The following is a 21676-nucleotide window of genomic DNA, read 5'->3' as shown; positions in this document are numbered from 1 at the left end:
AGGAGCAAATAGACTGGGTACCAGGTAGAAATATGGTGTTTTTGCTAGGAGATTTTAATTCCCAGGTTGGTAGAAATAGGGATAGATGGTATCCTACCCTAGGTACATTTGGTGTATGAAAAGAAAACAGTAATGGCTATAGGCTTTTGCAATTTTGTAGGCATAACAACCTAGTTATAACCAATACGGTGTTTGGTCACAAAATGGCCCATAAGTTGACATGGTATTCACGTGATGGTAAGACAGCAAACCTTATTGATTATGTTATTGTAAACAGAAAACTAGCAGGATCAATACAAGATACTAGGGTGTATAGGAGTGCTGTTATTGATGTTAAAAGTAAAGATCACCATCTAGTAGTGTCTAAGGTTAATTTAAAGCTGAAACTTCGGATGGGTAACTCCCTCCCGGAAAGTTATGATGTTGGTAGACTTCAGGCCTAACAAAATTTGACAATGTGGAAGATGGATGGAATAATTTCAGAAAAACAATTTGTGAAGTTGCTGATGGTGTCCTAGGAAGAGTGCTAAGACTGCAACTAGGAACATTAGTGAAAAAGCTTTAGGTTTAATAGAGAGTAGAAGGGGTTTGTATAAGAATTATCTGAGTGATAGGTCGTATGAAAACAAAAGGAATGTAAAGAAAGTGGAGAAAGCATTAAAATATGAACTAAGGAGATGTGAAATGGAGGCGATGGATAAAATTGCTGAGGATCTGGAAGATGCGGCTAGACGGCATAATAGTAAAATATTATACTGGCATGTTAATAAATTGAAAGGGAGTAGCCAATCCGGACTAGTCCCAGTTAAAGATAGAAATGGGGCCACAATTAGTGATCAGGAAAAAGTTAAAGAAAGATGGGTGGAACATTTTGAGAATGTGCTAAACCGAGATACAGTTGCAGGAAAAGATATAGATGAAATTGAAAAAGTTTGTGATACCTTGGATGTGAAGGAAGATTTGTTTAGTGAGGAATAATTAGCGACAGTACTAGAAGGATTAAAAAATAATAAGGCCCCAGGTGCTGATAGTATGATTAATGAGTTCCTTGAATATGGTGGCTCTGAGGCTAGGAATAAGCTACTGAAGATTATGAACATAATTTTTGAAAAAGAGGAAGTACCCAATGATTTTAGGAAAACCTTAATTAAACCACAGTATAAGAAAGGTGACAAGAGTGAGTGTCGTAATTATCGAGACATTAGTCTGGTCTCTTTAGGTAGCAAATTACTGAGTAATATGATACTTTTTAGACTGAGACATGCTGTAGACAAAGTTTTAAGGGAAGAACAATGTGGTTTTAGAAAAGGTAGAGGATGTGTCGACCATGTTTTCACTCTTAGGTTAATAATTGAGAAGTCCCTTCGTTGTCAAACACCTTTGGTCCTTAATTTTATCGATTATGAGCAAGCTTTCGATTCTGTTGTAGAACAGCGTTAACAAACTTCTTATCGCTATATGATATACCAGAAAAATACATTGAAGTGATCTGCGCTATGTACGAGAATAATACTGCTGCGGTTAAGGTAGGAAATGAGGTTATTAACTGGTTTTGTATTAAATCAGGAGTTAAGCAGGGTTGTTTTCTATCCCCCTTTATATGAATCATTTTGATGGACTTCGTCTTAAGGAGCACAGAAAAGGCAATTGGAGACCATGGAATCAAATGGGGAGGAAGAACGCTCCTGGACTTAGATTATGCTGATGAATTAAGCATGTTACATGAAAGTGTGAGCAAAATGAATGAATTTTTAGAGGTTTTACGAGTTCAGGGTGCTAAAATAGGCTTGAAAATTAATGTTAAGAAGACTAAGTCACTAAGGCTAGGAATAAGTGAAGATGAACAGGTGACATTAGGTAACGAAAAGATTGATCAGGTTGGGAGCTTCAGTTACCTTGGTAGTATTATTAGTAAAGATGGTGGGAGTAGTGAAGATGTTAAAAGTAGAATAGCTAAAGCTCAGGGTGTTTTTTTACAGTTAAAAAAAGTTTGGAAGAATAGAAAGATAAGCCTACAAACCAAGATTAGAATATTGGAAGCTGCAGTGATGACAGTGGTCAAATATGGCTCTGAAGCATGGGCACTCCGAAAAGCAGATGAAAATTTACTAGATGTTTTCCAGAGAAATTGCCTACGGATTGTTCTGGGTACCCGGCTGACTGACCGTATTTCAAACAGTAGGTTGTACGAAAAGTGTGGTTCAATCCCGCTTTCTGGGGCTATAATAGAAGAAAGGTTGAGATGGCTAGGCCACGTTCTACGGATGAAGGATGACAGATTACCGAAGATTGTCCTTTTTGGCCAACCGTCTGGGGCTACACGGAAAGCAGGTCGTCCTTGTCTGGGTTTGGAGGATGTCATAAATAAAGATTTAAAAGAAATGGGAACTTCCTGGGAGGGTGTAAAGAGGGAGGCTTTAAATAGATTAGGTTAGAGGAGGAGCGTGCGTAGCTGTGTTGGCCTCAGGCGGCTTGGTGCTGCAGTGAGTTATTAGTAGTAGTAGTAGTAGTAGTAGTAGATCACGAGCGACAATGATCCCTACAAAAGATCCCTACAAAAGATCCAAAATGATCCCGACAAAAGACGCCTCGCTCTTGGTAGCGCCAGCCTCAAAGCTCTTATGCCAATATGGAAGAAAAATCGAATTTCCGTGTAGCTAAAACTTAAACTATTCTGCTCCACTATTATTCTTGTAGCAATTTACGGTTGTGAAACATGGAGAGTTAGAGTAAATGACTCCAGGCGACTCGCCGCGTTTGAGACAAAGCTGCTGCGTCGAATTGCTGGTGTAACATAAGTAGATCGAGTCTTAAATGCCGATCTACTCACAAGACTGCAGTATAATACTACAATATGGAACAGGGTCCGTGTCCAACAATTCAATTGACTTGGCCACGTCCAGTGGACTTGCAACGACTAACCATCAAAAATTGCCTTCGAATGTCGTATCCACTGTTTTCGCCCTCACTGTCACCCTCCGAAGCGCTGGAAGGAGAATTTCTCCGATTGCAACCTCCCTGGTCTTCTAAGATTGGCACAATACAGAGAGCAGTATAGGCGACAAATAAATTCGCTCGTGAGGAGAGAGGCCCCGAGACGACCACCAACGCCGGACGGGACTTGAGTCAAGTAATTCAATGTCCAAACATCATTTAACAATAACTTTGGGGTAGACACCATCCTTCAGAGCCCACGGAAAAGGGTTATAAGTTATGCCCAAAGGCATATAAGATTTTTTTAGGAACGGGTGGTCGTATAAGTTTTGGATCGGATGGAGCTCATTTGATTTGAAAGTCGGAAGTTTTAATGCCCTTTTTAAGCGTCAAATGTGAACAAAGGGCCATCACTCTCTCCTCCGTAAGCCTAGCAGTCCCTAAAACACATCTGATCAATATTTTAAGAGATATTTTGTTCTCTTAGCATTGAAATAAAGGTCCATTAATGGACCGTTTTAGTAAAGCCCAAATAAGGTCAGTAAAGTCAAACAACCACACCTTCCATTAAATTCTTATATCCCCGGGATATAACCCACAACCTTGACCCCCGGACTCTGGAGGTTATGTCATAGCATTAATAAAATATAAATTTTTTTAATATAATAGCTTTATAGCTATAATAGCCATAATATATAAGTATCAGTTACTAATCTTATTTTAGAACAAACTTATCTTGTCTTTGTTTTCTTAAACAAAAATACCTGTCTTGCGTTCACTTTCCCGTTGAAATATCAATAGTCATTCTAATCCTTTCATCCTACGACATTGAACGACACAGTACATTTAAAATGTTTTAACTTCTTTAACTTTAATAATCACAAAGTTTTAAAACTTTCTGGAATATATATCAGTATATTTAAACTAAATTGACAATCCATAGCCACTTTTTTCAGTAAAGCGCAAATTATGTTCTGGTCTTGAGAAGGTATGGGGGTTGTCAAAGACGTAACTTCCAGACCTTTCAACTACGCTGAACAAAATAACTATCTCAAACTTTGACTGGATGCGTTTGGGAAAATAGTGGGCGTGGGAGGGGGTTATTTGCCTTCCAATAACTTTTGACTATCAAAAAAGGCACTTGCCCGTTTAGTTTTCAATCGAATGAGCCTTTTTCAAAGTTTCTGTGACAACAAATGGCCATCTCAAAATTACTTATTTTCCCGATAAATTTCGGGAAAATGCGAGATGTGGGGGGATATCCACCCTTCCATCACTCGGAATCTCCAAAAGGGCACTAGAACCTCTTATTAGCAGTCCAAGAAACCCCACTCAAGTTTATAAGATCATCCTTTCTATATAAACCTTATATGCCCCAGGGCGTAACTTACAACCCTCGCCCTCAGGGCTATGGGGGAGGGGGTGTCAACTTCAAATACATAATTTCCATATTTGATCAACTACGTTGAACAAAACGGCTCTCTTAAAATTTTGAATCGACGGGAAAATGATGGGCGTGGGAGGGGGTTTGAAACGAAGTGCCCTTGTCTAAAACCAAAAAAAAGAAAAAATATATAATACATTGTGCCCACATCGCTGTATTGACTTTTAAGCTTATGGTCATTTTTCGATCAGTCTTTTCACTCTTTGTATTTCCGACTTATGACAATAGAGTATTTACAGTGAGGTGAGGTAATAGTGTCAGTAATTGAGCGTATTTGTTATCAGAAAGACCGTTATAACCACTTTATTGTATTTCTTCGCGCAGAGAGAGTTTGGAAATAAACTAAGTCAAGTCTAGTGTATTAAGAAAAGAAAAGCTGAATTCATTTACAAAATCCTAGTTGAGCTGGTATAGACAGTTATTTATTATTGTGGTCACATTAGGCTGCAATTGAAGGGATAACACAAGTAAAAAAAAAATTAAACTACATGAATAGGAAGGTCATGCATTTTTAAACTACATACGAATATATGGAGTGCTGAGGCTATTCCATCTGAACGGAGAAAAGAATAGAATAGAATATATTTATTCACTACAATAGCCGGAGCTAGCATTAGCATGTCATGACAAAAATAATTTATACCTTCAAAAACACTCACAGGAAAATTTAAACAAACATTTTATTAATAAAACACATATTAATCAAATATTAAATATTAGTCGTGTCAATATTGTTAAAATGACGGGTAAAATATGGGACAAATGATTTGCGATATCTCTCAGTACTATAGGCTGAGCAAGTCAGTGACTGTGGACAATTCTATTTTATTTGTCGGATTCTAGTAACTGGTCCTTCAGTTGGAGGGCTCTCAAGGTTGGGTAGTAGACGACAATGAGTTAAAGAATTCAAACAATTTAGTCAAAATCTATATGATAAGCCATGTCTACAACTATTAAGTGAGTCCAAAATTGAGTTGTTTCAGTGCATCCTCGTAAGTAGAGTAGTTTTGGCCAAGTATAATTTTTAAGCTCTTTTTTTGTATCGTCTCAAGTCTATCTGTTTGATCATTTGTCAATCCCGGATGCCAAGCAGATAATGCATACTCAAGAGAAGGTCTAACATAGCTGCAGTATACAGACTTTAAAACCTCAGTTGGTGTACCTAATCTTTTTAGGTTGGAAAATGAATTTAAAAGTTAGGCGCCTTTTTTAGTCAGATAGTCAACGTGCGAGATCAATCTTAAATCATCGTCCAAAAGTGTCCCAAGTATTTTAACAGTTTTCTTTGTTGGCAGTATGGAATTATGAGGATAGTGGTTATTACCCTTCAGGAAGGAAAACGTCATATAAGAGCTCTTAGTTTCACTGACCGTCAGTTTTACCTTTCCTAATTCAGCTTTTAGATCATGAAAGAATTGATCATGAAACTTCTCAAGAAAGGAAAGAAATCAGGGTACTTATGTATTATACGGTACGAGAAACAGTCGAGAAGTAAAGTTTGGTTAATTCTAATAAGGGTTAGGTTTGGTTAGGCTGCACTTCCAAAGATGTTGCTTCTAGTTAGAGTACAAAGTCATGGAGTGTCCTTTGACGCACTGTTTTGTTTTCTGCAGGAACTCTTTATCCTAGAAAAATATAATTGCCTGTTCTTCGGTCCTTGGCAAATCCCAAATCCTAATTTGGACATCCATGGTGAGACACTATATTCCATCACTATGCATTGCAAACTAACTAGTTATTGTCTTATATGTTCTTCGCAATCCAAATTCTCGAGTGTTCCTCGTATAATACATAAGTACGGAAAACAGTATGCGATAACTGAAGAGGAATAACACTCCAGACGACTGGAAGTAAGATCCTCTGCCAAATTATATTAAATAAAATTGAAAGGCAAATAGACTCTGCGCTAAGAGATGAGCAGCATGGTTTTCAGCCCAGTTGGTCGTGTTGCGACCTTGTCTTCACCATTCGCCCCGCCTCCCAAACAGGTCTACAGATTAATATGAACAAGACCAAGATAATATCAAGCGGTGTTATCACTTTGCTAGCTGGAGGTATTAAGCTTGGGGAAATGATAATCAAGGAACTGAAGCGAATTCAAGTATCTAGTAGGAAACTAGCCCAAAACGGCAGACGCGACGGAGAAATTTCTTAAGTTGAAACTGTGTCTGTTTAACAGCAATGTAATCTCCATATTGACCTATGGATGTGAATCACGGATGTAAAGATTGTCCAACTTTGAGGTCAGCTATTGTCACACTATTCACCAGTAAGCGTCGAAGGATCTAAGTGAATAAGTCATGCAACTATTTCTATTATACACACCAAGTTCAGCTTTAAATGTTCTTTGAGGTATGGCTTTGAATTGGTTAACAAATAAAATAGAATATTCAGTCATTCATTCAGGAGCCCCAAGGGTAAATGTTTAACAGACTTTCAAGGTCCAAACTTAAATCTCATTTTAATAGATAATTAAATGAAAAAGTCTTTGCCTGAAATATAGAAGGACATGATTTTTAGTTAAAACTAAAGACACTTCGCTACGTTCCACTAATTCTCTATTGTCTTATTCATAAGCCTTCTAATTTCAATCATTTATATTCAATTCTGCTAATTGTATATGTCTATCTGTCTTTGTTTTCCATCTTTTCAATTACCTGTCTTCGAATAAAAAATTGATATAATATAATTTATTTCAAAATTAACCATAGTCTTTGGAAATATGGTTAATTTTGAAAATAAGTTTGTATCAGCACCGTGTTTTTGAAAGCTCCTGTAGGAGTCTTTGTATTATGTTTCCTTCTACTTGTCTTGAGAAATTTAATCAATTTACAAAGGAAGAAAAAAATTTGTTATCCAACGGAGCTATAGGGAAAACTAAGTATTTCTCTAAACAGTAATACTTTGTATTTAGACGGTTTCCTGATAGAAATATTTGGAGAAAAGATAATTTCTCAATGGGACAACAGACTAGCATACAAATAAGATTCTAAGTCTGAAGCAGCAGGAACAAACAAAATAAGCTCAAAGATAATATACAAAACATTTGAGCCGGTCATAATATACTCATTCAAATAGTGGCATGGTATACATTTTACTCATCTAAAGACAAAAGAAATGGGAAAAGTCTCAAAGGAAGGCCAAAGCATAAACAATAAAGTTTTAAATACCTTATATACTCCATGCATCTCTGTCAATTTGTCAAAAAGGGAATACATGTCATTTAGCATACAGACGACCTCCATTGGTGTTATCCGACTACTGATTTCTGTGAAAGTGACGACATCGGAAAACAATATTGTCACCAAGTCAAAATTCTGAAAAGAAAAACAAGATTTGAATAAACGTATGTCTAGCAAAATTATTTGTCTTTATTTTTCAATCAGTTGTCCATGGACAAGCATAAGAAATGTTTCAAGGACAGGTGATTTCAAAAATTAACTGATATCTAGTTTTACATCTATTTTCTTCAAAATCCTTAGCCAGTCAATGCTCATCATGCATTACTATGAACTGCATTTTATCAAAATAGATTGTAAAATTACAGATACTTTACTATTATGCTCCCTTCTTTATACGTATTAAATAAAAAAACAAGTTTTTCAACTGAAAGTAAGGAGCGACATTAAAACTTAAAACGAACAGAAATTATTCCGTATATGAAAGGGGTTGTCCCCTCCTCGACGCCTCACTGTTTGCGCAAAAGTTTGACTCTTTCTCACAAATCTACTCTTTAAAATAATAAAAGATTATTGTAAAGAGCGAGGCGTCGAGTAGGGGACAACCCCTTTCCCCTTTCTCCCAACCCAAAAAATCTCCCTGAAAACGTCTGTACACTTCCCAATAACTGTTACTATACCTAAACATTGTTCAAATTTTGTAACTTGCAGCCCCTTCCCTTGGACATTGAGGGAGTAATTGGTCCCAAAAGACATTGTTAATTGGTTTGTTGACTATGTTCAACAAAATGGCTTACTCAAAACTTTGATCCGTTGACTTTGGGAAAAAAATTAAGGTGGGAGGGGGCCTCGGTGCCCTCCAATTCTTTCAGTCACTTAAAAAGGGCACTAGAACTTTTAATTTCCGTTAGAATGAGCCCTCTTGCGACATTCTATCACCACTGGGTCAATACGATTACCCCTGGGAAAAAAAGAAGAACAAATAAACACGCACTTGTGATTGGTCTTCTGGCAAAAAATACGAAATTCCACATTTTTGTAGATAGGAGCTTGAAACTTCTACAGTAGTGTTCTCTGATACACTGAATGCGATGGTGCGATTTTCGTTAAGATTTTATGACTTTTAAGGGGGCGTGTCCTCCTATTTTCTAAATAAGGCAAATTTTCTCAGGCTTGTAACTTTTGATGGGTAAGACTAAATCTGATTAAATTTATATATTTGCAATCATCATAAAAATCCAACTCTTTAGATGTATCTTTTAGTGTCAAAATTCCGTTTTTTAGAATTTTGTTTACTATTGAGCCGGGTTGCTCCTTACTACAGTTCGTTACCAGGAACTGTTTGATGTTGACATTTTGAGTTTGGCCATTGTGAAAGTGTTTTCATATTTGGTTCCTGTCAAAGAGGCTTTGTTTTGCCTTGTTAAAGGAAAAATTGCCCTGTCAGAAGCGTACTAGTAAAATATACAAAAAACGGTCTTCATGGTTTCAACACATAAATTAGTTTAAAAGTTACAAAATGACCTATAAGTTTTAAAATACTTCCAATTAGCAAGTTCTTTTATTCAATAGCTTATCACTTTTGAATAATCGTCAGTTGTTCCAGTACTACCATCAAAATTTCACTTTATTTTTTTGAAAAATATATTGATTAAAAGTATATGGTTCTTACGTTTTTTCAGTTTAAAAATATTTTTTTAAAATTATCTTTTCATTTTAATGCTCTTTTTCCCGAGTGGAATACAATGTAAAAAAGTAAAACTGAACAGTCAAAAACCTGATGCCTTCCCTCACGAGTAGCCTACTCGGTGTCACTTAAGCTAGAAAAATAAGAGTGTAGGAGATACCCGTTTTGTATGAAGACCAAGAAAAAATTATTTTCTTGGGAAGAGGGGGCCGAATAAAAATTTTTGTATTTAGATAAAATGGAAAAAAACCTTTTAATTTTATTTTTAATGAATATTACATTTTTCAGACACTCCTCTTACCACTTTTCTACGGAATTTAAAAGAGGGTTGGGCTAGTATTGGTAGTCTAAATATGAAATTCACTCTTTTCCATACATTTATGTATTTAAATGACCACTTCATGCTCAAATGTTTTCAGCACTTTGTTGTCAAAGTGTTTACTCTCGCATAAAAGAAGTTTTTGCTAATTGGATAATAGACATTATAAATTTAATTATAAATCAAATAGAAGAATATACGGATCCTTATATGTCCTAATTCAAATCCTATTGCGATCCCTCGGATTTCTTCGAGTATATTAAAAGTATTAATAATATTCTTATCAGTATTAATAGTAGCCTATCTACTGTAAAGACATCGGCTATGCATCATTCAAACAGCGAAGAATATAGAATTTTTTTGATCTTCTTGGTCTACCGTATACGTTCTACATTCCACACATTAGAAACTTTCTTGATATGTGGAGAATATCTTATTAAAAATCGGAAACGATTGCAGGATTTATTAGCCAAGAGCTGTGGTTTTCATGCACTATTATATTCTATTTTTCGATATCATGGATTTACTTACAGTAAATGTCTTAGCATTTATGGTGACAATCCTTGATTGAACGACTTTCTAGTTGAAAATACTCTTTCTACTTGCACAATATAATTTTTCAGTGCCCTAAATTTAAAATGCTTTAAAAATGTTTGTAAGTTTGCTTATTAATATAACTTGTATTTATAATAACTCCTCGTTCTTTAGATTTCTTCTTCCACGCATAGGTAACAATCGGAAACGATAAGTGGCAGCAGCTCTTCAGGATTCAACTTGTTTTCATCTTGGCATGTAAAGTCGGGATCACATTTTCTACAATGTAACGTAACTTCATTTTTATAAAATCTCTTCGTACAGTTAATAATTCTTTTCTGATTTATATCATGTGTTTCAATTTGCTTATTTGAAGCAATATGACATATTAAATTCTCAAATGAAGAATGACTTTCTGTAAGAGCCAAATAAAAGTATGTAGGTCTATAATTATAGTAGCCTGCATCTTCACGGCGATATCGTAAGAACCAAACTCTTTTATTATTTCAGCAATTGAAGCGTTAACCAGGTTCTTATTCTAAAAACAATTTAAAACGGTGAAGTTACCAGTCTCTTCAAAATAAACTTAAATCACGTTTAGGGCTTTTTGCAATCATGTCAGGGTAAGTATTTTCCCATTGATCACATTTATCATAGTGACAACTGGAGCATAGGAAACCTCTAGTATGAGCGTCACAAACCACTTCAAGACAGGAGCTAGTCTTTAAGTTGCACATCATATCCTCTGTGCAATTTACATGGATTGCATATTCTACACTTTTCATTATAGTCAGCAACAAAAGTGCAATTCTCACAGGATGATCAGCCACCCAATGTATACAAGCCTAAAGGACATGTGTAAAACATTTTTCGATATTGACTTCCAATAAAAAACTGACTGAGAAAAATTAGTCTTGTAGCAGAAGTGGTGACGCCACAAAACATGTTTAGACAGGATTTTCCGAGTTATTTCTTGTTGCCTTACAAAACAGCCGTCTAGGTAATGGTTATAAGCGAAACCACAGCAACATTCTGTTTTGTTTTAATTAATATATCAATAAATTCAGTAAATACATACGGGCCACGGCTTAAAATTTTCGTGCAATACTCCAGTGATGGACACTCATTTCCCATTATGTCATTAAGAATTCCTTGAGAAAATATTTTCCTTTGAAAAGGTAACTCTGGAAAATTATCATCTGGAATCAAACATTTTTTAATGTCACTAAATTTTATATGATTTTTTTGTTTCTCAAGTCAGCTCATTTTTAATCCTAACACTCTCACTATCGATTATTGACTAACAATAAATCTTTTTAGCAACATAATTACTCATATTTTACAAACTGACTAGCTGTTGGTGTGGTGCTTCGCGCCACACCAACACCTAGTTGGTAGGGACCCTTCGCGCCCTTCCAAGCCCCCCCACGCACGTAAGTCGTTACTTGCCATATTAGTTACATATTAGTTGTGGCGGAAACCCTGGGAGATCCAGGGAATTTAAAAATTCAGATGGATAATTAACCGCTTCATTTGGTTCCAGAACTATGTTGACTGACTTGTAAATTACTTCCTGGTCTCGAATCTTGGTCAAAATAATATTGTTGATTTCGTGGACGTCTTTATTCTTGGCTGCCAATATCGCTCGTTCTCTGAGCCATTTATGATTTTTATAATTGGTTATAATACTCGGAAAAACCTTTTCAACCAATTCATTTTTGGACGTCACTAATTTACAGAATTCAGCAGGCAGTTTTATACGTCCTGAAATAGAGTCTACTGGGGGCTTTCCGTTTCCAATTGCCAGCAATTGATCTGAAAATATTTCACCAGAGTCATCGTTTTGCAATCGGATGCGCATATTTATAGTTAACTAGTTATTGATTTGGCGTGTGGCGCGCCACACCAACACCTAGCTGGTGGGGGCAATTCGACCCCCCCCAAAGTCCCCCGTGCCCGCAAGTCGTTACTCAACATATTAGTGACGCGCCATTGTAGTTGTGTCACTGTGTCCCACCTGTGAATATAGATAGATATATATGTATGTTTTTAACTACGTAAAACTTGCGAAAATACAGCATTCTTCGCTGTCCCATTGTCTCTGCATATAAATAGATTGTCAGGTTTACCGACTCTTGAACATGCAACATATAATTGTCCATGGGAAAACAATGCGTATTCAGATCTGTACTGAATTTTTCTAATGATTGCCCTTGAGATTGGTTGAAGGTGATTGCTAATCGAATATTCCCTGTGTCCCCGTCGTCATTTGTGTATCCCCCCTTTGCCCTTCCGGCGTCCCCGTTGTAGTTGTGTCCCTGTGTCCCAGTCGTCATTTATATTCCCTTTGTCCCGGTCGTCATTTGTGTCCCGGTGTCTTGGTTTGTAATTTCTCTTTGAGTGTCCCGGTCGTCATGTATATACCTTGTGTCCCGGTTGTCATTTGTTTCCTGGTGCCCCGGTCTGTAATTTCTCTTCGAGTATCCCGGTTGTCATTTTTATTCTTTGTGTCCCGATCGTCATTTGTGTCCCGGAGTCCCAGTCTGTAACGTCATAAAGTCTTCAATGGCTCTGGTGGTGCGCCAGTTGAGGAAGTTTAACTTTTCCTGAAACGCAACACACTCCCATTGTTTCTCCATTAAATTTCAAGGCCTTGCAATAGGGACAAATTTTTAGACATAGTTCCGATTTGAACACATCTACTCAAACTTTAATCATCGACTGGACTGTACCTGAATGCCAGGCGATAATTGTGACGTTGCTCTTTTGATTCCTCGGCACGCTTTCTTTTGGCATTATCTCTTTGAGCCGCAAGCTTGTTTTCACGTTGTTCTTGTGATTTCTCGGCACGCTTTCTTTTGGCATTATCTCTTTAAGCCACAAGCCTGTTTTCACGTAGTTCTTGTGTTTCCTCGGCATTATTTTTTCGGTAATTTCTCTTTGAGCCTCAAGCCTTTTTTCACGTTGTTCTTGTGATTCCTCGGCACGCTTTCTTTTAGTATTACCTCTTTGAGCTGCGAGCCTGTTTTCACGTTGTTCTTGTGATTCCTCGGCACGATTTTTTTGGTAATTTCTCTTTGAAAGGCAAGCCTGTTTTCACGTTGTTCTTGTGATTCCTCGTCACGCTTCCTTTTCTTACTTTCTCTTTTAGCCGCAAGCCTTTTAGCATTAACTCTTTGAGCCGCTTCCTCGGCTGTTTCTTCTCCCATTGTAGGAGTCATAATAAAATTTCGCTTTGAATTAACTCGTTGAGCAGCTTCCTCGGCTGTTCCTTCTGCCATTGTAGGATTTATACTGAAATTTCTCTTCGAATCGCCCTCTTATGTACTTATAATGACGTCATATACAAAGCCACCGGCGTCCACGTTGTAGTTGTGTCCCTGTGTCCTGGTACTCATTTATATTCCCAGTGTCCCGGTCGTCATTTGTGTCCCGATGTCCCAGTCTGTAATTTCTTTTTGAGTGTCCCATTTATATTCCCTGTGTCCCGGTGTCCCGGTCGCCATTTGTGTCCCGGTGTCCTGGTCTGTAATTTCTCTTTGAGTGCCCCGGTCGTCATTTATATTCCCTGTGTCCCTGTCGTCATTTGTGTCTCGGTGTCTCGGTCTGTAGTGTCATCTTATAATGACGTCATATACAAAGCCTTATATACTTACAATGACGTCATATGCAAACCCACAAACAATCAAACTTGCATACAAACAACTTATTTATATATATAGATATATTTATTTTTTAGTTTTTCTTTTTTTAGTTTTGCTGCTTTTGTAGCTTAATTAGCTTTTTTTCTTTTTAGTTTCTTACCTTTTTATTTTTTCCTTTTTTTAATTTTTTTTTCTTTTTAGGTTTTTTCTTTTTTAGCTTTTTTCGTGCCATATTAGTTACGCGCCATTGTAGTTGAGTCCCTGTGTCCCACCTGTGAATATATATATATATATATATATATATATATATATATATATATATATATATATATATATATATATATATATATATATATATATATATATATATATATATATATATATATATATATATATATATATATATACTAGCTCCCCCGCGCGCGTAAGTCGTTACGCGCCATATTAGTTACGCGCCATTGTAGTTGTGTCCCTATGTCCCACCTGTGAATATAGATAGATATACATTCGTTTTTTAGTTTTGTTTTTCTCCTTTATTTTTTTCCTTTTTTCTTTTTTTCTTTTTTAGTTTATTTAGATTTTTAGATTTTTTAGTTTTTTTATTAGTTTTTAGTTTTTTTGTAGTTTTTACCATTTTTTTAGTTTTTTTAGTTTTTTTTTACTTATGTACTGGTCGTCATTTATACTCCCTGTGTCCCGGTCGTCATTTGTGTCTCGGTGCTTTGTTGATTGCTAATTTATATTATATTTATATTTTTTATATTTATTAATATTTTTTAGTTTTCTTTTTCTCTTATTTTTCAGTTTTTTCTTTTTTTTAGTTTTTTCTTTTTTAGTTTTTATTTTTTTTTGTTTTTTACCTTTTTTTAGTTTTTTTAGTTTTTTTAGTTTTTTAGCTTTTTTAGTTTTTTTATTAGTTTTAGTTTTTTTTTAGTTTTTGCCTTTTTTTAGTTTTTCAGTTTTTTTTAGTTTTTAGTTTTTTACCTTTTTTTAGTTTTTTTTAGTTTTTTAGCTTTTTTAGTTTTTTTTTTCTTTTTAGTTTTTTTTGTAGTTTTTACCTTTTTTAGTTTTTTTTCTTCTTTTGTATTAGTGTGAAATAATTCAAACGAAACATGCGGACAAACACGACGTCACTCGACAGACAGACAGACAGACATAACCCAAAAACAACTTATTTTTATATATATTTATTCATATTTTTTTAGTTTTCTTTTTCTTTTATTTTTCAGTTTTTTCCTTTTTTTTAGTTTTTTTCTTTTTTAGTTTTTAGTTTTTTTTAGTTTTTTACCTTTTTTTAGTTTTTTTAGTTTTTTTAGTTTTTTAGCTTTTTTAGTTTTTTTATTAGTTTTTATTTTTTTGTAGTTTTTGCCTTTTTTTATTTTTTTCAGTTTTTTTTAGTTATTAGATTTTTACCTTTTTTTAGTTTTTTTTTAGTTTTTTAGCTTTTTTAGTTTTTTTTTCTTTTTAGTTTTTTTTGTAGTTTTTACCTTTTTTAGTTTGTTTCTTCTTTTGTATTAGTGTGAAATAATTCAGACGTCATATGCGGACAAACACGACGTCACACCTGATCCACAGATCCACAGACAACTTATTTTTATATATATATATAGATATATATATATATATATATATATATATATATATATATATATATATATATATATATATATATATATATCTTCTATATATATAAAAATAAGTTGTCTGTCTGTGGATCTGTGGATCAGGTGATGTCATGTTTCAGTGTCGGCTGACGTCATGAAATTAGTTGTCAGGTGACGTCATGTTTTTGTGTCGGCTGACGTCATGAAATTAGTTGTCGTCATTTTTGCTTTGACGGTGACGTCATTCAAGTTATATAAGACATATGTTCACGTAGAAATCTATTAATGTTTAAGTTTACAATGACTGATAAAGATGCTCAAAGAGTCTATGCCAAAAAACTTGCTGCTGATAGTTCCTCGGCACGCGAAGCGCCCCCACCAACTAGGTGTTGGTGTGGCGCGAAGCGCCACCCCAACAGCTAGTATATATATATATATATATATATATATATATATATATATATATATATATATATATATATATATATATATATAAATATATATATATGTATATATATATATATATATATATATATATATATATATATATATATATGGCGCTTCGCGCCACCCCAACACCTAGTTGGTGGGGGCGCTTCGCGCCCCCCCCCCCAAGCCCCCCCGCGCGCGTAAGTCTTTACGCGCCATAATAGTTACGCGCCATTGTAGTTGTGTCCCTATGTCCCACCTGTGAATATAGATAGATATATATATATATATGGTTTTAACTACGTAAAACTTGCGAATATACAACATTCTTTGCTGTCCCATTGTCTTTGCATATAAATAGATTGTCAGGTTTACCGACTCTTGAACATGCAACATATAATGGTCCATGGGAAAACAATCTGTATTCAGATCTATACCTCATGATTCTAATGATTGCCCTTGAGCTTTGTTGATGGTGATTGCTAATCGACCATTCCCTGTCCCGGTGTCCCGGTCGTCATTTACATCCCCCTGTTTCCTCCGGTGTCCCCGTTGTAGTTGTGTCCCTGTGTCCCGGTCGTCATTTATATTCCCTGTGTCCCGGTCGTCATTTGTATCCCGGTGTCCCGGTCTGTATATACATTCGTTTTTTAGTTTTGTTTTTCTCCTTTATTTTTTTCCTTTTTTTTTCTTTTTTAGCTTATTTAGATTTTTAGATTTTTTAGTTTTTTTATTAGTTTTTAGTTTTTTTTCTTTTTAGTTTTTTTGTCCCGGTCGTCATTTATATCCCCCTGTTTCCCCCGGTGTCCCCGTTGTAGTTGTGTCCCTGTGTCCCGGTCGTCATTTATATTCCCTGTGTCCCGGTCGTCATTTGTATCCCGGTGTACCGGTCTGTATATACATTCGTTTTTTAGTTTTGTTTTTCTCCTTTATTTTTTTCCTTTTTTTTTCTTTTTTAGTTTATTTAGATTTTTAGATTTTTTAGTTTTTTTATTAGTTTTTATTTTTTTTTTCTTTTTAGTTTTTTTTGTAGTTTTTACCTTCTTTTTAGTTTTGTTAATTTTTTTTTTACTTATGTCCTGGTCGTCATTTATACTCCCTATGTCCCGGTGCTTTGTTGATTGCTAATCGAACATTCCTTTTGTCCTGGTCGCTTTCTCTTTGAGTGTCGTCATTTATTTTTTTCTTTTTTAGTTCTTTTAGTTTTTACCTTTTTTAGTTTTTTTTAGTTTTTTAGATGAAAATTTTTTTTAGTTTTTTCCTTTTTTTCTTTTTAGTTTTTATTGGTTTTTACCTTTATGTTAGCTTATTTTTCAGTTTTTTCCTTTTTTTTAGTTTTTTTTTTTTTTATTTTTTTTAGTTTTTTACCTTTTTTTAGTTTTTTTAGTTTTTTTAGTTTTTTTAGTTTTTTAGCTTTTTTACTTTTTTTATTAGTTTTTAGTTTTTTTGTAGTTTTTGCCTTTTTTTAGTTTTTTCAGTTTTTTTTTTTAGTTTTTTATTGGTTTTTACCTTTATTTTAGCTTATTTTTCAGTTTTTTCCTTTTTTTTAGTTTTTTTTTAGTTTTTAGTTTTTTTAGTTTTTTTAGTTTTTTACCTTTTTTTAGTTTTTTTAGTTTTTTAGCTTTTTTATTTTTTTTATTAGTTTTTAGTTTTTTTTGTAGTTTTTGCCTTTTTTTTAGTTTTTTTAGTTTTTTAGCTTTTTTATTAGTTTTTAGTTTTTTTTGTAGTTTTTGCCTTTTTTTAGTTTGACAACTTATTTTTATATATATAGATAGTTTTTTTTTTTACTTATGTCCTGGTCGTCATTTATACTTCCTGTGTCCCGGTGCTTTGTTGATTGCTAATCGAACATTCCTTTTGTCCTGGTCGCTTTCTCTTTGAGTGTCGTCATTTATTAGTTTTTTCCTTTTTTTCTTTTTAGTTTTTTATTGGTTTTTACCTTTATTTTAGCTTATTTTTCAGTTTTTTCCTTTTTTTTAAGTTTTTTTTTATTTTTTATTTTTTTTTAGTTTTTTACCTTTTTTTAGTTTTTTTAGTTTTTTTAGTTTTTTAGCTTTTTTACTTTTTTTATTAGTTTTTAGTTTTTTTTGTAGTTTTTGCCTTTTTTAGTTTTTTCAGTTTTTTTTTTTAGTTTTTTATTGGTTTTTACCTTTATAGTTTTTTTAGTTTTTTAGCTTTTTTATTTTTTTTATTAGTTTTTAGTTTTTTTTGTAGTTTTTGCCTTTTTTTAGTTTTTTCAGTTTTGACGTCACCTGATCCAGTTTTTTCAGGTGACGTCACCTGACACATCCATCCACACTTCCACAGACAGACAACTTATTTTTATATACTAGCTGTTGGGGTGGCGCTTCGCGCCACCCCAACACCTAGTTGGTGGGGGCGCTTCGCGCCCCCCCCCCCCCCCCCCAAGCCCCCCCGCGCGCGTAAGTCGTTACGCGCCATAATAGTTACGCGCCATTGTAGTTGTGTCCCTATGTCCCACCTGTGAATATAGATAGATATATATATATATGGTTTTAACTACGTAAAACTTGCGAATATACAACATTCTTTGCTGTCCCATTGTCTTTGCATATAAATAGATTGTCAGGTTTACCGACTCTTGAACATGCAACATATAATGGTCCATGGGAAAACAATCTGTATTCAGATCTATACCTCATGATTCCCGGTCGTCATTTGTATCCCGGTGTCCCGGTCTGTATATACATTCGTTTTTTAGTTTTGTTTTTCTCCTTTATTTTTGTCCTTTTTTTGTCTTTTTTAGCTTATTTAGATTTTTAGATTTTTTAGTTTTTTTATTAGTTTTTAGTTTTTTTCTTTTTAGTTTTTTGTCCCGGTCGTCATTTATATCCCCCTGTTTCCCCCGGTGTCCCCGTTGTAGTTGTGTCCCTGTGTCCCGGTCGTCATTTATATTCCCTGTGTCCCGGTCGTCATTTGTATCCCGGTGTACCGGTCTGTATATACATTCGTTTTTTAGTTTTGTTTTTCTCCTTTATTTTTTTCCTTTTTTTTTCTTTTTTAGTTTATTTAGATTTTTAGATTTTTTAGTTTTTTTATTAGTTTTTAGTTTTTTTTTTCTTTTTAGTTTTTTTGTAGTTTTTACCTTCTTTTTAGTTTTGTTAATTTTTTTTTTACTTATGTCCTGGTCGTCATTTATACTCCCTATGTCCCGGTGCTTTGTTGATTGCTAATCGAACATTCCTTTTGTCCTGGTCGCTTTCTCTTTGAGTGTCGTCATTTATTTTTTTCTTTTTTAGTTCTTTTAGTTTTTACCTGTTTTAGTTTTTTTTAGTTTTTTAGATGAAAATTTTTTTTAGTTTTTTCCTTTTTTTCTTTTTAGTTTTTATTGGTTTTTACCTTTATGTTAGCTTATTTTTCAGTTTTTTCCTTTTTTTTTATTTTTTTTTTATTTTTTATTTTTTTTTAGTTTTTTACCTTTTTTTAGTTTTTTTAGTTTTTTTAGTTTTTTTAGTTTTTTAGCTTTTTTACTTTTTTTATTAGTTTTTAGTTTTTTTGTAGTTTTTGCCTTTTTTTAGTTTTTTCAGTTTTTTTTTTAGTTTTTTATTGGTTTTTACCTTTATTTTAGCTTATTTTTCAGTTTTTTCCTTTTTTTTAGTTTTTTTTAGTTTTTAGTTTTTTTAGTTTTTTACCTTTTTTTAGTTTTTTTAGTTTTTTTAGTTTTTTAGCTTTTTTATTTTTTTTATTAGTTTTTAGTTTTTTTTGTAGTTTTTGCCTTTTTTTTAGTTTTTTTAGTTTTTTAGCTTTTTTATTAGTTTTTAGTTTTTTTTGTAGTTTTTGCCTTTTTTTAGTTTGACAACTTATTTTTATATATATAGATAGTTTTTTTTTTTTACTTATGTCCTGGTTGTCATTTATACTCCCTGTGTCCCGGTGCTTTGTTGATTGCTAATCGAACATTCCTTTTGTCCTGGTCGCTTTCTCTTTGAGTGTCGTCATTTATTAGTTTTTTCCTTTTTTTCTTTTTAGTTTTTTATTGGTTTTTACCTTTATTTTACCTTATTTTTCAGTTTTTTCCTTTTTTTTAGTTTTTTTTTTAATTTTTATTTTTTTTAGTTTTTTACCTTTTTTTAGTTTTTTTAGTTTTTTTAGTTTTTTAGCTTTTTTACTTTTTTTATTAGTTTTTAGTTTTTTTTTGTAGTTTTTGCCTTTTTTTAGTTTTTTCAGTTTTTTTTTAGTTTTTTATTGGTTTTTACCTTTATAGTTTTTTTAGTTTTTTAGCTTTTTTATTTTTTTTATTAGTTTTTAGTTTTTTTTGTAGTTTTTGCCTTTTTTTAGTTTTTTCAGTTTTGACGTCACCTGATCCAGTTTTTTCAGGTGACGTCACCTGACACATCCATCCATCCATCCACAGACAACTTATTTTTATATATATAGATATAGAAGATATATATATATATATATATATATATATATATATATATATATATATATATATATATATAAATATATATATATATATATATATATATATATATATATATATATATATATATATATATATATATATATATATATATAATATATATATATATATATATATATATATATATATATATATATATTATATATATATATATATATATATATATATATATATATATATATATATATATATATATATATATAGATATATATATATATATATATATATATATATATATATATATATATATATATATATATATATATATATACTAGCTGTTGGGGTGGCGCTTCGCGCCACCCCAACACCTAGTTGGTGGGGGCGCTTCGCGCCCCCCCCAAGCCCCCCCGCGCGCGTAAGTCGTTACGTGCCATATTAGTTACGCGCCATTGTAGTTGTGTCCCTATGTCCCACCGGTGAATATAGATAGATATATATATATATGGTTTTAACTACGTAAAACTTGCGAATATACAACATTCTTTGCTGTCCCATTGTCTTTGCATATAAATAGATTGTCAGGTTTACCGACTCTTGAACATGCAACATATAATGGTCCATGGGAAAACAATCTGTATTCAGATCTATACCTCATGATTCTAATGATTGCCCTTGAGCTTTGTTGATGGTGATTGCTAATCGACCATTCCCTGTCCCGGTGTCCCGGTCGTCATTTACATCCCCTGTTTCCTCCGGTGTCCCCGTTGTAGTTGTGTCCCTGTGTCCCGGTCGTCATTTATATTCCCTGTGTCCCGGTCGTCATTTGTATCCCGGTCTGTATATACATTCGTTTTTTAGTTTTGTTTTTCTCCTTTATTTTTTTCCTTTTTTTTTCTTTTTTAGCTTATTTAGATTTTTAGATTTTTTAGTTTTTTTATTAGTTTTTAGTTTTTTTTCTTTTTAGTTTTTTTGTCCCGGTCGTCATTTATATCCCCCTGTTTCCCCCGGTGTCCCCGTTGTAGTTGTGTCCCTGTGTCCCGGTCGTCATTTATATTCCCTGTGTCCCGGTCGTCATTTGTATCCCGGTGTACCGGTCTGTATATACATTCGTTTTTTAGTTTTGTTTTTCTCCTTTATTTTTTTCCTTTTTTTTCTAATCGAACATTCCTTTTGTCCTTAGCTTTTTTATTTTTTTATTAGTTTTTAGTTTTTTTTTTTGTAGTTTTTGCCTTTTTTTTAGTTTTTTTAGTTTTTTAGCTTTTTTATTAGTTTTTAGTTTTTTTTTGTAGTTTTTGCCTTTTTTTAGTTTGCAACTTATTTTTATATATATAGATAGTTTTTTTTTTTACTTATGTCCTGGTCGTCATTTATACTCCCTGTGTCCCGGTGCTTTGTTGATTGCTAATCGAACATTCCTTTTGTCCTGGTCGCTTTCTCTTTGAGTGTCGTCATTTATTAGTTTTTTCCTTTTTTTCTTTTTAGTTTTTTATTGGTTTTTACCTTTATTTTAGCTTA

At 33.4% G+C, this 21676-nt stretch overlaps 1 protein-coding gene across 1 annotated transcript in view; it reads right to left on the bottom strand.

Annotated features, from left to right (window-relative positions):
• Nucleotides 1-21676, bottom strand: part of LOC136039212 (soluble guanylate cyclase 88E-like) — a 244514-nt gene that overhangs the window by 40920 nt on the left and 181918 nt on the right. Inside the window, exon 10 of the mRNA XM_065722741.1 lies at nt 7549-7695. Coding sequence (XP_065578813.1) covers nt 7549-7695 — 147 coding nt within the window. The remainder of the gene's footprint in view (nt 1-7548; nt 7696-21676) is intronic.

The sequence above is a fragment of the Artemia franciscana genome, chromosome 2 (assembly GCF_032884065.1).
Source record: "Artemia franciscana chromosome 2, ASM3288406v1, whole genome shotgun sequence".
Lineage (NCBI taxonomy): Eukaryota > Metazoa > Arthropoda > Branchiopoda > Anostraca > Artemiidae > Artemia > Artemia franciscana.
This window is presented reverse-complemented; position numbering and strand designations above follow the sequence as displayed.